Genomic DNA, 15,360 nt, shown 5'->3' with positions numbered 1-15,360 from the left:
GAGTATCTTTTCATGTGTTTATTTGCCATCTGTTTATCTTAGGTGAAAGATCTGTTCAGATTTTTTGCCCATTTTTTAAATTGGTCTTTTCTCTTATTGTTGAATTTTGAGAGTTCTTTATATATCCTGGATACAAGTTGTTTGTCAGATATGTGATTTGTAAATATTTTCTCTTAGTCTATGACTGAGAGAGCAGGAGTTTACATTTTGGTTAAATCCACTTTTTTCTGGTAGAAAATCTACATTTTATTTTATTTTCTCTTTAAGATTGTATTTATTTGACAGAGAGAGACAGTAAGAGAGGGAGCACAAGCAGGGGGAGTGGGAGAGGGAAAAGCAGGCTTCCCGCTGAGCAGGGAACCCCATGGGGGCTCAATCCCAGGACCCTAGGATCATGACCTGAGCCAAAGGCAGATGTGTAAGGACTGAGCCACCTAAGCGCATACTTAATCAGTTTCTTTCTTTTGTGGATTGCGCCTTTGGTGTTACATCTAAGATTCCTGCCCTGACCCAGAGTTAGGAAGATTTTTTTCCCTATACTTTCTTGTAAAAGTTTTATGGATTTACATTTTTTTAAAATATTTTACTTATTTATTTCACAGATAGAGATCACAAGTCAGACCGAGATCACAAGTTAGGCAGAGAGAGAGGGGGAAGCAGGCTCCCTGCCTAGTAGAGAGCTGGATGCGGGGCTCGATCCTAGGATGCTGGAAGGCAGAGGCTTTAATCCACTGAGCCACCCAGGAGCCCCTGGATTTACATTTTTTTAAAAGATTTTCTTTATTTGACAGAGAAATAGCAAGAGAAGGAACACAAGCAGGGGGGAGTGGGAGAGAGAGAAGCAGGCTCCCCAGTGAGCAGGAGCCCAATGCAGGGCTCGATCCCAGGGCTCTGGGATCATAACCCGAGCTGAAGGCAGACGCTCAATGACTGAGCCACCCAGGCACCCTTCTTCCTCGTTTTTTAAAAACATCTTTATTGAGATGCTATTCATATATCATACAATTCACCATTGTCAGATGTACAGTTCAGTGGCTTTTTTTTGTACACTCATGCTTGTGCAGCCATCACCATAATCTAATTTCGATTATTTTTTTTTAAAGATTTTATTTATTTATTTGACAGAGAGAGATCACAAGTAGGCAGAGAGAGAGAGGAGGAAGCAGGCTCCCTGCTGAGCAGAGAGCCCGATGCGGGACTCGATCCCAGGACCCTGAGATCATGACCTGAGCCGAAGGCAGCAGCTTTAACCCACTGAGACACCCAGGCGCCCCTGATTATTATTTTTTTAACAGACTTTTTTTTGTTTTTTTTTTTAGATTTTATTTATTTATTTGACAGACCAAGATCTCAAGTAAGCAGAAAGGCAGGCAGAGAGAGAAGGAAGCAGGCTCCCTGCCGAGCAGTGAGCCCCATGCGGGGCTAGATCCCAGGACCTTGGGATCATGACCTGAGCTGAAGGCAGAGGCTTTAACCCACTGAGCCACCCAGGCGCCCCTAATTTCGATTATTTTTATCCCCCCTAAAATGAATCCTCTGTCATTAGCAGTCAGTCCCTATTCTTTTCCCCCACTCTTCAGCCCTGGCAACCACTAATCTACTTTCTGTCTCTATAGATTGGTCAATTCTGGACATTTCATATAAATGGAATCATACATGTGGTCTTTTCAACTACATTCTTTCATTTATTTTTAAATTTTTTAAAAAGTTTTATTTATTTAAGTAATCTCTACACCCAGCCCGCAGCTTGAATTTATGACCCCCAGATCAAGAGTCAAATGCTCTTAAAAAAAAAAAAAAAAAAGAGTCAAATGCTCTTACAACTGAGCGAGCCAGGCATCTTTTATTCAGCTTAATATTTTCACAAGTCTTATTCTTTTCCAATGTATTTCATTTTGTGGTTATACCCTAATTTATTTAACTATATCACTTTTTTTAAAAAGATTTTATTTATTTATTTGACAGAGACCCAGTGAGAGAAAGAACACCAGCAGGGGGAGTGGGAGAGGGGAAAGCAGGCTTCCTGCTGAGCAGGTAGCTCCATGTGGGCCTCAAAACTAGGACCCTGGGATCATGGCCTGAGCTGAGGGGAGATGCCCAAGGACTGAGCCACCCAGGCACCCTCACTTTTTTTTTTTTTAAGCTTTTATTCATTTATTTGACAGAGACACAGCGAGAGAGGGAACACAAGCAAGAGGAGTGGGAGAGGGAGAAATAAGCTTCCCGCTGAGCGTGGAGCCCAAAGTGGGACTTGATCCCAGGACACTGGGACCATGACCTGAGCCAAAGGCAGATGCCTAACAGGCTGAGCTACCCAGGCACCCCTAACTATATCACTTTTGATGGACATTTAGGTTGATAATCCTCATATGTATATTTCTATTTACATAGATGTCCAACTATAAATTGCTAAAGATTGAACTATGGGATCAAACCAACATGTGCTTTTCTTTTTTCTTTCTTTTTCTTTATTTTTTTAGAGAGAGTATAGGCGCCAATGGTGGGGGAGGGGCAGAGGAAGAATGAGAGTGAGAATCTTAAGCATGCTCTATGGGACATGGGACTTGATCTCATGTCCCTGAGATTATGACCTGAGCCAAAATCAAGAGCTGGATGCTCAACTGACTGAGCCACTGAGGTGCCCCAGTACATGCTTTTCTGATTTTGGTAGATACTGCCAAGTAGCCCTTTGTAGAGACCTAACTAATTTATATCCTCCACCCCACCCCCAAATCCAACAATGTGTGAAATGACTGTTTCTCTATAAAACTTTCAAATGGGCGCCTGGGTGGCTCAGTGGGTTAAGCCTCTGCCTTCGGTTCAGATCATGATCTCAGGATCCTAGGATCAAGCCCGGCATTGGGCTCTCTGCTCAGTGTGGAGCCTGTTTCCTCCCTTCCCCATCCACCCACCCCCCTGCTGCCTCTCCACCTACTTGTGATCTCTGTCTGTCAAATAAGTAAATAAAATCTTTAAAAAATATATTAAAACTTTGAAACAGTACTTATAAAACTTTTTCATCATTGCCAAAGGAGTAATAAATAGTTTCAATTTGCATTTTTATTATGAATGAAAATAAGGATCATTTCATTACTTTTTTTTTTTTTTAAGGTTTTATTTATTTATTTGACAGACAGAGATCACAAGTAGGCAGACAGGCAGGCAGAGAGAGACAGAGGAGGAAGCAGGCTCCCTGCTACGCAGAGAGCCCGATGTGGGGCTCAATCCCAGGTCTCTGGGATCATGACCTGAGCCAAAGGCAGAGGCTTTAACCCACTGAGCCACTCAGGTGCCCCATCATTACTTTTTTTTTAAGGATCATTCCATTACTTTAAGAGCTATTTGCAGTCATTTTTTTGTTGTTTTTTGCAATTTTTCTTTTGGGTTGTTGGGTGTGTATTGATGTGTAGGTACTTTTTATATGTAAAAGAAATTAGTTTTTTGTCCTTGATACATACTGGTTTTTTTTTTTAATTTTATTCATTTATTTGTCAGAGAGAGAGGGAGAGAGAGCGAGCACAGGCAGACAGAGAGGCAGGCAGAGGCAGAGGGAGAAGCAGGCTCCCTGCCAAGCAAGGAGCCCGATGTGGGACTCGATCCCAGGACGCTGGGATCATGACCTGAGCCGAAGGCAGCTGCTTAACCAACTGAGCCACCCAGGCGTCCCCCTTGATACATATTGTATGTATTTTTGCTAGTTTGTCTTTTGTCCTTTAACTTTATTATGTTTTTTGTCATGCAGACATTTTCATTTTTATTTAAAATTTTTTCTTTTTTTCAGATATTTTTATTTATATGTGATTGAACATGTCAGTCTTTTATGGCTCCTGAGCTTTGTGTCATCTTTAGAAGGGCTTCTCTTTTCTTTTCTTTTAAAATTTATTTATTTATCTTAGAGAGAGAAAGAGACCAAGCAAGCATGAGTAGGGCGGAGGGGGGCAGAAGGAGAGGGAGAAAAAGAAACCCAACCAGACTCTGATTGGAACCTGATGTGAGATTTGATCCTACAACCCGGAACTCACGACCTGAACCAGAATCAAGAGTCAGATGCTTAACTGACTGAGCCATCCAGGTGCCGCAAAAGTGTTTTTCACTCATGGCTGACAATAAATTTTTTTTTAATTTTTAAAAATTGAGATAATCGTAGATTTATGTGTAGTTACAAGAAATAATGCTTCGCTCAGTTTTCCCCAGTGGTACATTTTGCAAAACTGTTGTCTGTTATGATAACCAGGATATTCACATTGATGTAATCTATTAGTCTTACTCAGATTTACCCAGTTTTACTTGTGTCCATTTACTTGTGTTCAGTTATGGATGTATGTGGATTAAGTCCTATACAACTTAGTCAGTTTTATAGGTCCTTTTATCCATCATCACAGTCAAGACAGTGAATGATTCCATCACAAAAGTCCCTCATTTTGTCCTTTTATGACCACATCTGATTCCCTGCCGCCCTGTCCCTGACAACCTCACTAATCTGTCCTCTATTCCTAAAATTTTATCATTTCAAAGATGTTCTATAAATGTACTCTTTAAAAAAAAAAAAAGGATTTTATTTATTTGAGAGAGAGAGTGAATAAGAGAGAGAACACAGGTGCGGGGGGGCGGGGAGAGGTGACACAGTGCTTGATTCCAGGATGCTGAGATCATGACCTGAGCTGAAGGCTTAATGACTTAACCGACTAAGCCACCCAGGAGCCCCAGACATACTTTTTTTGTAATCTTTTGTTCAGCATAATTCTCTGGACGTTCATTCAAGTTGTATGTATCAAGTTTTTTTCTTTTTATTGATAAGTAATTTTCCATGGTATGGATATACCACAGTTTATTTAGTCATTCACTCCTTGAGAGACATCTGAACTGATTACAGTTGAGTATTACAAATAAAGCTACTATGATATTCATGTGCAGGTTTTGGTGTGAATGTAAGTTTTCATTTCTCTAGGATAAATGCCTAGGACTTGAATTTTTGGGTCATATAATAGTTGCATGTTGAGATTTTTTTTTTTCCTGAGTCAGATTTATTGAGGTATAATTTGCATGCAATAAAATGTGCACATTTTAGGTAGACAGTTTGATGAGTTTTGATAAATGCATGCATCTGGGTAAGCATCACCCCACTCAGAATAGAGCCTGTTTACATACACCATACAAACTTTCCCTATCCACAGCACAAACTCCCCCATGCCCCAAACTTCTCTGCCCCATCTATTGCTAGAGATTAGTTTTTTGGTTTTTGGTGTTTTTTTGTTTTTTTTGTTTTGTTTTGTTTTTTTTGATAGATAGAGATCACAAGTAGGCAGAGAAGCAGGCAGAGAGAGGAGGATGCATGCTCCCCGCCAAGCAGAGAGCTACATGTGCGGATGGATCCCAGGACCCTGAGATCATGACCTGAGCCGAAGGCAGAGGCTTTAACCCACTGAGCCACCCAGGTGCCCCTAGAGATTAGTTTTTAGATTATTAGACATTAGGATTTCATATAAATCATACATTGTGTATTCTTTTGGTACTATTTTTTTTTTACTTAAATATTTTAAGTTATCCCTATTGTTATGTATTAGTGATTTGTTCCCCCCCCCTTTTTTTTTTGTTTTTTAAAGTGAGCTCCACACCCAACATGGGCCTGAACTCATAACCCTGATTTTAAAATTGCAGGCTCGGAGCACCTGGGTGGCTCAGTGGGTTAAAGCCTCTGCCTTTGGGCGCCTGGGTGGCTCAGTGGGTTAAGCCGCTGCCTTTGGCTCAGGTCATGATCTCAGAGTCCTGGGATCGAGTCCCGCATCAGGCTCTCTGCTCAGCAGGAAGCCTGCTTCCTCCTCTCTCTGCCTGCCTCTCTGCCTACTTGTGATCTCTCTCTGTCAAATAAATAAATAAAATCTTTAAAAAAAAAAAAAAAAAGCCTCTGCCTTTGGCTCGGGTCATGATCTCAGGATCCTGGGATCAAGCCCCCCATCAGGCTTTCTGCGCAATGGAGAGCCTGCTTCCTCCTCTCTCTCTCTCTCTCTCTGCCTGCCTCTCTGCCTACTTGTGATCTATGTCAAATAAATAGATAAAATAATTTAAAGAAAAATAAAATTGCACGCCTTTGGGACACCTGGGTGGCTCAGTAGGTTAAGCTTCTGACTTGATTTTGGCTCAAGGGGTGGTGGGATCAAGCCCTGTGTCCAGCCCACGTTCAGTGCAGTCCACTTGTCCCTCTCCCTCTGCTCCTCCTCCTCCCCCATGTACGCATTTTCGAGCTCTCTCGCTCTCCCTCTCTCTCTCTTTTCTAGATTTATTTATTTGACAGAGACATAGCAAGAAAGGGAACATGGGCAGGGGAGTGGAAGAGGGAGAGGCAAGCTTCCTGCTGAGCAGGGAGCCCAATGTGGGGCTCCATTCCAGGATCCTGGGATCCTGACCTGAGCCAAAGGCAGATGCTTACCAGACTGAGCTCAGGTGCCCCTTGATACAGTACTATTAACTGAATTCAGATCACAGTTTTTCCATTTTGTCTTTATGTCTTTTTAGGCTCTTCTATGACAGTACATGAGTAGATTTTTTTAAAGAAACTGCAAACTGTTTTGCAAAGTGGCTGTACTGTTTCCTTTCCTAGTGGCAGTGTACTAGTGACCCAGTTTCTCTTCATCCTCGTCAGAATTTGGTTCTATCGTCGTTTTTTATTTTACTCATAGGTGTATGGTTTTATCTCATTGCAGGTTTAATTTGCCTTTTTTTTTATGACTAATGATATTGAACATCTTCATGTGCTTTATTTGCCATCTGTATATCCTCTTTGGTGAAATGTCTGGTTGTGTCTTCATTTTGTGATTGAATTAGTTTTCAAAAAAAAGTTGAGTTTTGAGAGTTCTTTATAATTCTAGATACTAGTTTCATTTTTTTTTAAAAAGATTTTATTTTAGGGGCGCCTGGGTGGCTCAGTGGGTTAAGCCGCTGCCTTCGGCTCAGGTCATGGTCTCAGGGTCCTGGGATCGAGTCCTGCATCGGGCTCTCTGCTCGGCAGGGAGCCTGCTTCCTCCTCTCTCTCTGCCTGCCTCTCTGCCTACTTGTGATCTCTGTCAAATAAATAAATAAAATCTTTAAAAAAAAAAAGATTTTATTTTATTTATTTGACAGAGAGAGAGAGACAGTGAGAGAGTGAACACAAGTAGGGGGAGTGAGAGAGGGAGAAGCAGGCTTCCAGCAGAGCAGGGAGCCTGATGTGGGGCTCTATCACAGGACCTTGGGATCATGACCTGAGCCGATGAAGGCAGACATCCAACGACTGAGCCATGCAGGCACCCCTAGATACTAGTCTTTTGTTGGATATGTAGTTTGTAAATATTTTCTCCTACTCTGTACCTTGTCTTTTCATCCTTTTCACATGGAACTTTCACAGAAGAAATTTATTTTAATTTGATGAGGGCCAATTTATCAGTATTTCCTTTTACTGATTGTGCATTTGGTGCCAAGTCTAAGAATTCTGCCTAGTAGAGCCCAACGATTTTCCTCTGTTTATTTATTTATTTATTTAACAAAGAGAGAGAGAGAGAGAGAGAGATCACAAGTAGGCAGAGAGGCAGGCAGAGAGAGAGGGGGAAGCAGGCTCTCCTCTGGTAGAGAGCCTTATATGAGGCTCGATCCCAGGACCCTGAGACCATGACCTGAGCTGAAGGCAGAGGTTTTAACCTACTGAGCCACCCAGGTGCCCTTTCCTCTGTGTTTTTTTTTTTTTTTTAATTCTAAAAGTTTTATAGTTATACATTTTACATTAAAGACTGTGATCCAGGGGCACTGGGGTAGCTCAGTTGTTAAGCATCTGCCTTCGCCTCAGATCATGATCCCAGAGTCCTGGGATTGAGCCCCACATGGGGCTTCCTGCTTGGCGGGGGGCCTGCTTCTCCTTCTCTCTGTTGCTCCCTTGCTTGTGTTTCTTATCTCGCTGTGTCTCTCTCTGTCAAATAAATAAATAAAATCTTTAAAAAAAACTGTGATCCATTTTGAGTTAGGTTTTGTACAAAGTGAGAGGTTTAGATTTCAGAATATTTTTTAAAATCTCCTACATTCTAGTATATTATTTTATATTTAAGGTTTAAATATTTGATCCATCTGAAATAGGAGTGCAGGGGCACCTGGGGGGCTCAGTCAGTTAAGTATCTGTCTTCAGCTCAGGACATGATCCCAGAGGCAGAGGCTTTAACCCCCAAATAAAGGTACAGTCTAGGAAACTAAGGGCAGTGTCAGTCTGGTAATGAGTGGTTATCATCTGCTTTCTTTTGTTTTGTATTAATGGAAGAGTAGTTCGCTTTCCCAGAATTATTGAAAATGCAGAAGTATTGTTTGTTTCTCAACAAAACAGTAAAGTACAGTCTAGTTTCTGAGGGAGAAACTTTGATTTTTCTTACAATGTACAGATTCCCCTTATTTCATTAGTAGCCATTGGAACTATTCCTTAAGGCTAATTCCTAATTTGATAAATGATTATCCATATTTGGTGCTGTGTAGATAGGCTATATCTTTGTCTACAGGTCTTATTAGAGAAATTCCCATTATACAGAAACCTCTGTTACAAAAAGAGTCTTCTGCTTATTTTGAGCAATATTCAGTACTATTTGGGAAGTCCCTTGTAGGTTGTGGGAATGTTATTTGAAAGGTATAATGTTCAGTATGGTGAACATACTGATAATCTTTAATAAGGCTCTTTCTTAACTCGCTGTGGGGGAATAGTTTGGTTTTATAACATTACAGAACTATTACCATGTCAACAATTTTTCCCTATCCTGATTCTTCCATTGATGACATTTGTGGGTAAGGGAAAGGGAGGCAAATGGTTAAAAAACAAGTGATCCTGATGCTCTGCTGTCCCCTCAGCTGCCTCTTGGCCAACAAGTTTCTCTTGGTCACTTAACCAGTAAGTAGCTAGTTGCTTTAACTTATTTATTTTTTAAGTTTTTGTTTTAAGATTTTATTTATCCATTTGATAGAGACAGTGAGAGGGAACACAAGCAGAGGGAGTGGAAGAGAGAGAAGCAGGCTTCCTGCTGAGCAGGGAGCCCGATTCAGGCTCTATCCTAGGACCCTGGGATCTTGACTCAAGCCGAAGCCAGATGCGTAATGACTGAGCCACCCAGGATCCCCTTATTTTTAAATATTTAATTTATTTATTTGAGAGAGAGGGAGAGGGGGAGCACAAGTTGGTTTTATATACAGTAAAATGCACAGGAGAGGCAGAGGGAAAGGGAGAGGGAGAAGTAGACTCTCCACTGAGCAGGGAGCCCGATACGGGACTTGATCAAGGACCCTGGGATTGTTACCCGAGCCAAAGGCAGACACTTAACAGACTGAGCCACCCAGGCGCCCCATTAGCTGCTTTTATTAAGGGCAGACCAGGAAAGGTCATTTCTCATCTTAGAGAGTTAGACAGTTTATTGTGGAGGAACGCAGCAATACGGGGCCAGAGTTGACAGGTGCAGATGCTCATTTAGGTTGCTAAGCTTCACCAAGTTCTGAAAACCACTGTTGTGATTCCTGCAGGTTCATTTCACAGTTTGGGCCAATGAAGTTTTCATATGCTGCTGGCTTACCCTACCAATAGAACATTGTTTTATTGGAAGAGAAGCTATATTATTATAATTGTCATTAATTAATTTTAGAGTTTGTGTATGAAAGAGATGGAGATGTTTTCCTCAGTGTGCAGTATGAATAAGGAGACAAGAATAAGGATGTTGTTTCTCCACATCCGGTTTGCTTGGATCCTGGTTAGTGAAGATGTGCCAGGCCACGCAGCCAAAGTGCTGTGGCAAGGGTGGTGGTTGATGCCAGTTGTTTATTTACAGGTAGCTTTTGAAAATGGCTGCCTCTCATTTCACCGGGCTCACAGCCGTTGCTGATGTAATTAAAGATCTAGACACTCAGATAGCTGTAAGTAAGCTCGTTGAGGCCACTGTTGGTGGAACTTGGTAAATGTGCTTCTGATGTCGATGACACCAAAGTGTCTACCTCATGGCTTTAAAATTTAGGCATCTTGACTACTCTGGGTTTGGGACTCTGCATGTACTTAAAGATTGTTAACACTCAAAAAATTTTGCTCTTGATGACAAAGAACAGCTTACTTTTAACAGTTGCTAAAAACGGTGTTTTTTAGACATAGACCTGACATAGATGTAAGCATGTTTTGAAGTGCCAAAAGGAACTAATCTATTTTCTTAGGTTTTGTGACTGGGTTTTAAGTATGTGATTGTGCCATGATTTGTTTGACTATAACATAATTTGCTGTTCAGAAATAAGGCATGTAGTACTTAACCAAATATTCTATTTTTACAAAGTCTTCAAAAATGTCTTACTCATTCTAGTCTATTTTTGTACATAAGATTTACCATTTCATTTACTTTCTTCCTTATTTAATTTTGTGGACTATTTCATTTAGCTTTTGGAGACAAGATGGTTTCTAAATTTGAGGTGAGAGCAGTGAACATTCTTCATTCCCTCCATTTTTAATGTGGAGGTGTGAAATGTTCACTATCCCAGATATCCTGAAGACCCTGCAAGTCTCACAGACCTTATACAATTTTACTTTCAAAGCTTATCCTTTATTAAAGATGTTTCTGGAGCTAGTTCTCTTGTTTTCCTTCTACAGCTGATTGGCCTTGGTCCTCACAGCTCCAAAAAGAAACAGGACCTCGATAAGCTCTATGAGCTGAAGTCCAAAGCTCGACAGATTATGAACCAGTTTGGCCCCTCAGCCCTAATCAACCTCTCCAATTTCTCATCCATAAAACCGGAACCAGCCAGCACCCCTCCACAAGGCTCCATGGCCAATAGCACCACAGTGGTAAAGATACCAGGCACTCCTGGGACAGGAGGGCGTCTCAGCCCTGAAAACAATCAGGTATCATCTCTTACTTTTTGCTCTCCCTAGGCATCTCTTACGTTATTTGAACCAGTAATGCTTTGAGAGATGTCTATCTCAGATGCTGCCTCTTCCTCTCAGCTGAAAAAGAGTCTTTTCCCTCCTTTGAACTTCTAAAGTTCCTTATCAGATTATCATGTACAATGTTTATCAATGTTTACTCTGTGGTATTTATGTGTGTGTGTGTATATGTACATACATTCATACATACACACTAACACATGTTGCCTATGACAGGTTTTTATATATGTATATATAAAAATATATACGCTATATAATTGTTAAATAAAATAATGAAATAACTAATGGATTCATTATTCCTTATTCCTGTAATAAAAGCATTATTGCCTCTGGTCTTTTCTCCTTCTAGTTCATCCAGCTGCTCCATTATTAACTTTGTGCACTAATTCTAAAATCTGCCCCCCCATGCCCTCTCTCCCCCACTTTCTGCTCATGATTCTGAGTCTGCCCTCCGGAGCCACAAGAGATAAGAAATAAGTATAATCTCTTGTCTGGGGCTTTATAGGCTGGATAGAATAGCAGGGAGAGACATTTCAAGAGAATGGGGTGGGGACTAGCAAAGGTGAATGGGAGGGTTGGGCAGACATTTGGGAAGCCAACCTGTGTTGAATGTGGAGTCTGTTGGAGGAGAACAGGAGGTAATATTATATAGGCAGGATTATGGCAGAATATACTGCGCATATACTAGTCAGTCTCCTTTGAAACACTTAGTCATTAGACAACCTTTGCAAATATTTAATAGACAAGTAAGTGATATAATAAAAGTCATATGTCTTAGGATTATCTTGGCAGTAAGTGGACAAGAAAGGTAGAAAGGGGGTGGGCTGAGAGGAAGACCAAGTCTAAGACTTTTACAGTAAATCAAGACATGGAATGAAGGCTTGCCTCAAGTGGATTTAATGGTAGAATGAATAGATCTGACACATAATTAATAAATATTTATTTTAAAAATTTGTTTCTTCATTTCCAAAATTATACATGCATGCTTATCACAGAAACTTTAGAAATACAGAAGAATAAAGAGCCCATTATTCTACCACCACCCCAAAATAACTATGGTCAGCACTTTAATATACGTCTTGATTATTATTTAATGGCATATGTATATGACATGACATTTCCTTTATGAAAGAGGAGTCACAGCTTCATGCACTTATACAAATATTATACAGAGATGAACATATGTTCCCTGCCATCAGGGAGCTTTCAGCCTATTAAGCCAGGAACAGGCAAGTTTATAATATATGCAGTGACAGAGGGTGCACAGGATACCCTAGAGGCCAAAGGAGGAAGTAGTTCCTTTTACCTGGGTGGGCTAGGAAAAGCAGAAAGAAGCCACCATGGACTGAGCAGATAGGAAAAACATGTCCAAAGACAACAGAGGCACAGTACAAGTTACGGTTGTCAGATAATTGCAAATTACTTAATGTAGAGGGAGGGTAAGGCACAGTGAGCACAAGAAGCAGAAATAAACTGACAGATGTTGGCCTCTTTTCCACACTGCTCTTTCAGCCTTTCCCTAGGCCACTTCTGTCTTGAGAGTGTAGTCTTGGAGCAGACTGCCAGGTAGGCTAGACTGTTAACTTTTGGAAAGTAGAAACTAAACCCAACAAACTGACAGCATTTCTTCATTATAGGGGAATGAGGTATTCTGTTTCCTTAATACTTGGCTGAAAAATCTTCTCCCAATTAACTTTAGGTATTGACCAAGAAGAAATTACAAGACTTAGTAAGAGAAGTGGATCCTAATGAGCAATTGGATGAAGATGTCGAAGAGGTAAGATGGAGTTGGGCACCCCAGAGTCTGTGTCCCTGAGAGCTAAGACTTCAGAGGTAGACAGATCTGAATTTGAATCTTGGCTCTGCCACTTACCAGCTTTGTAGCTGTGGACACATAGCTTTTTGTGTTGGTAGGGTGTGGTATTACTTACCGACAGGATTATTATGAGTGTCTCTTGGAATAACTTCATACAAATCACCTGGGAGAATGCCTAGCACTTTATACCTAGCAGCTGCTGCTACTTTTGCTTGGTGAAAAGGGTTCAGTTTGCTGCTTGTAGGCAATTACTTTCAACAATTTTAGTTGCTCATGTGATATTCTTCCATGTTTCTAAGTAATACAGTTAAACAGATATTCTTCGGTTTCTGTCTTTGGACTTCCTGTACATGAGGATTTTGTTAAGCCACTCACACATGTCCATCCATGCTTTCCTTTCCCTCATTTTTCTTTTTTCTTTTTTTTTTTTTAGCAGTAGAGTTAATTTTTTAAAAATATTTTATTTATTTATTTGTCAGAGAGAGAGAAAAAGTGCACAAGCAGGGGGAGCAGCAGGCAAAGGGAGGAGCAGACTCTCTGCTGAGCAGGGAGCCAAGATCATGACCTGAGCCAGGGTCAGATGCTTAACCAACTGAGCCACCCAGGCGCCCTCCCTCATTTTTCTAATATATATATATTTTTAAACACATATTTTTTAAGGATTTTATTTATTTATTTATTTGTCAGAGAGAGAGAGAGAGCACAAGCTGGGGGAGTAGCAGACAGAGGAAGAGGGAGAAGCAGGCTCCTCACTGAGCAAGTAGCCTGATGTGGGACTTGATCCCAGGACACTGGGATCGTGACCTGATCTGAAGGCAGATGCTCAAGTGATTGGGCCACCCAGCCATCTCTCCAATATAGTTTTTTTTTCTTTTTAAGATTTTATTTATTTACTTGAGAGAGGAGAGAGAGAGTGAGAGAGCATGAGAGGGGAGAGGGTCAGAGGAAGAAGCAGACTCCCTGTTGAGCAGGGAGACCAATGCTGGACTCGATCCCAGGACTCCAGGATTATGACCTGAGCGGAAGGCAGTCATTTAACGAACTGCGCCACCCAGGCGCCCCCCTCCAATATATTTTTGTCACAGCATTTAGATAACTCAGAAATCAGTGTTGACATTATTCTGATCAAGTACATATTGTTCACCTCTGAACCAAGTCCTGTTTTGTACTACCTATTAAAGTTGATAATTGACTTTTTTTTTTTAAGATTTTATTTATTTGTTTGACACAGAGAGAGAAAGTACATGCAGGGGAAGCTGCAGAGAGAGGGAGAAGCGGGCTCCCCACTGAACAGGGAGCCTGACGTGGGGCTCGATCCCAGGACCTGGGATCACAACCTGAGCCAAAAGCAGATGATTAATCAACTGAGCCACCTAAGTGCCCCTGTTTCTTTTTTTTACGGATTTTTTGGTTTTGTTTTGTTGTGGTTTTTTTTTTTCTTTTGGAAGTAATCTCTGTACCCAACATGGGACTTGAACTTACAACCCTGAAATCAAGAGTCACACATTCTACCTACTGAGCTAGCCAGGCGCCCCTATAATTGACTTATTTTTATTTAGTTTTCTTTGTGCCATTTTTTATTCTGGTTCTACTATCAGCTCTGGTATTCACCTATCAACATTGTTTTCCAAATGGATAAGTAATGTGCAGATTTGGGTCCTCCCCTCCCCAACTCAGATTTCATGCTCAGAAACCTCCATCCTGGGGCACCTGGGTGGCTCAGTGGGATAAGCCTCTGCCTTCAGCTCAGGTCATGATCTCGGGGTCCTGGGATCGAGCCCCGCATCGGGCTCTCTGCTCAGCGGGGAGCCTGCTTCTCTCTCTCTATCTCTCTCTCTACCTGCTTCTCTATCTCCTTGTGAGCTCACTCCTGTCAAACAAATAAATAAAATCTTTAAAAAAGAAAGAAACTCCATCCTTTAAGGAGGGCCCATGATATGATGAGCACTAGGTATTATATGCAACCGATGAATCATTGAACACTACATCTGAAACTAATGATGTACTATACGTTGGCTGATTGAATTTGAATATCAATAATAAAAAGAACCCTCCATCATCTTCTGGTCTAATTAATTTTAGGCCACTTGAACAAGCCCTCCTGAGTCTTCCTTTCACTCTTTTTTTGTCCTCCCTCTGGCTCTCTTGTTTCCTAGATCCCACATCCTCTTAGTTAGTCTCTTTTTTTGTTAGAGCGCATTTTTTTGTTATTGTTACTGCCTACAAAAGAATAGACAAGAAGCAAATATTTGAAAGTCTCTTACATTCTAACCTCACAATTTTTAGTTTGCATGGGTTTAGAATTAGATTATGAAAATAATTTTTTCCTTTCATTTGTGAAGGTATTGCTCCATGTCTTCAAAAAACCTATTAGGAAATCTTGTGTGGATGCCTGGCAGGCTTCGTCTGTAGAGCTTGTGACTCTTGCTCTCAGGGTTGTGAGTTCAATCCCCATGTTCAGCATCGAGCCTGCTTAGAAAAAGAAAGGAATTCCGTACTGTTCTGATCCCAGTTTTTTTAGTCTTCCCTTTTTTTAAAATTCTGAATTTTCTTTCTTTTTTTTTTTTTTTTAAAGATTTTATTTATTTATTTGACAGAGAGAAATCACAAGTAGATGGAGAGGCAGGCAGAG

At 40.9% G+C, this 15,360-nt stretch overlaps 1 protein-coding gene across 1 annotated transcript in view; it reads left to right on the top strand.

Moving 5' to 3' along the window:
- The window catches only part of TAF12 (TATA-box binding protein associated factor 12), a 37,083-nt gene that overhangs the window by 6,922 nt on the left and 14,801 nt on the right, over nt 1-15,360 (top strand). The window contains exons 2-3 of the mRNA XM_044237591.1: nt 10,619-10,870; nt 12,612-12,689. Coding sequence (XP_044093526.1) covers nt 10,703-10,870; nt 12,612-12,689 — 246 coding nt within the window. The 5' untranslated portion in view covers nt 10,619-10,702. The remainder of the gene's footprint in view (nt 1-10,618; nt 10,871-12,611; nt 12,690-15,360) is intronic.

This window comes from Neovison vison, chromosome 2, assembly GCF_020171115.1.
Source record: "Neovison vison isolate M4711 chromosome 2, ASM_NN_V1, whole genome shotgun sequence".
NCBI lineage: Eukaryota > Metazoa > Chordata > Mammalia > Carnivora > Mustelidae > Neogale > Neogale vison.
This window is presented reverse-complemented; position numbering and strand designations above follow the sequence as displayed.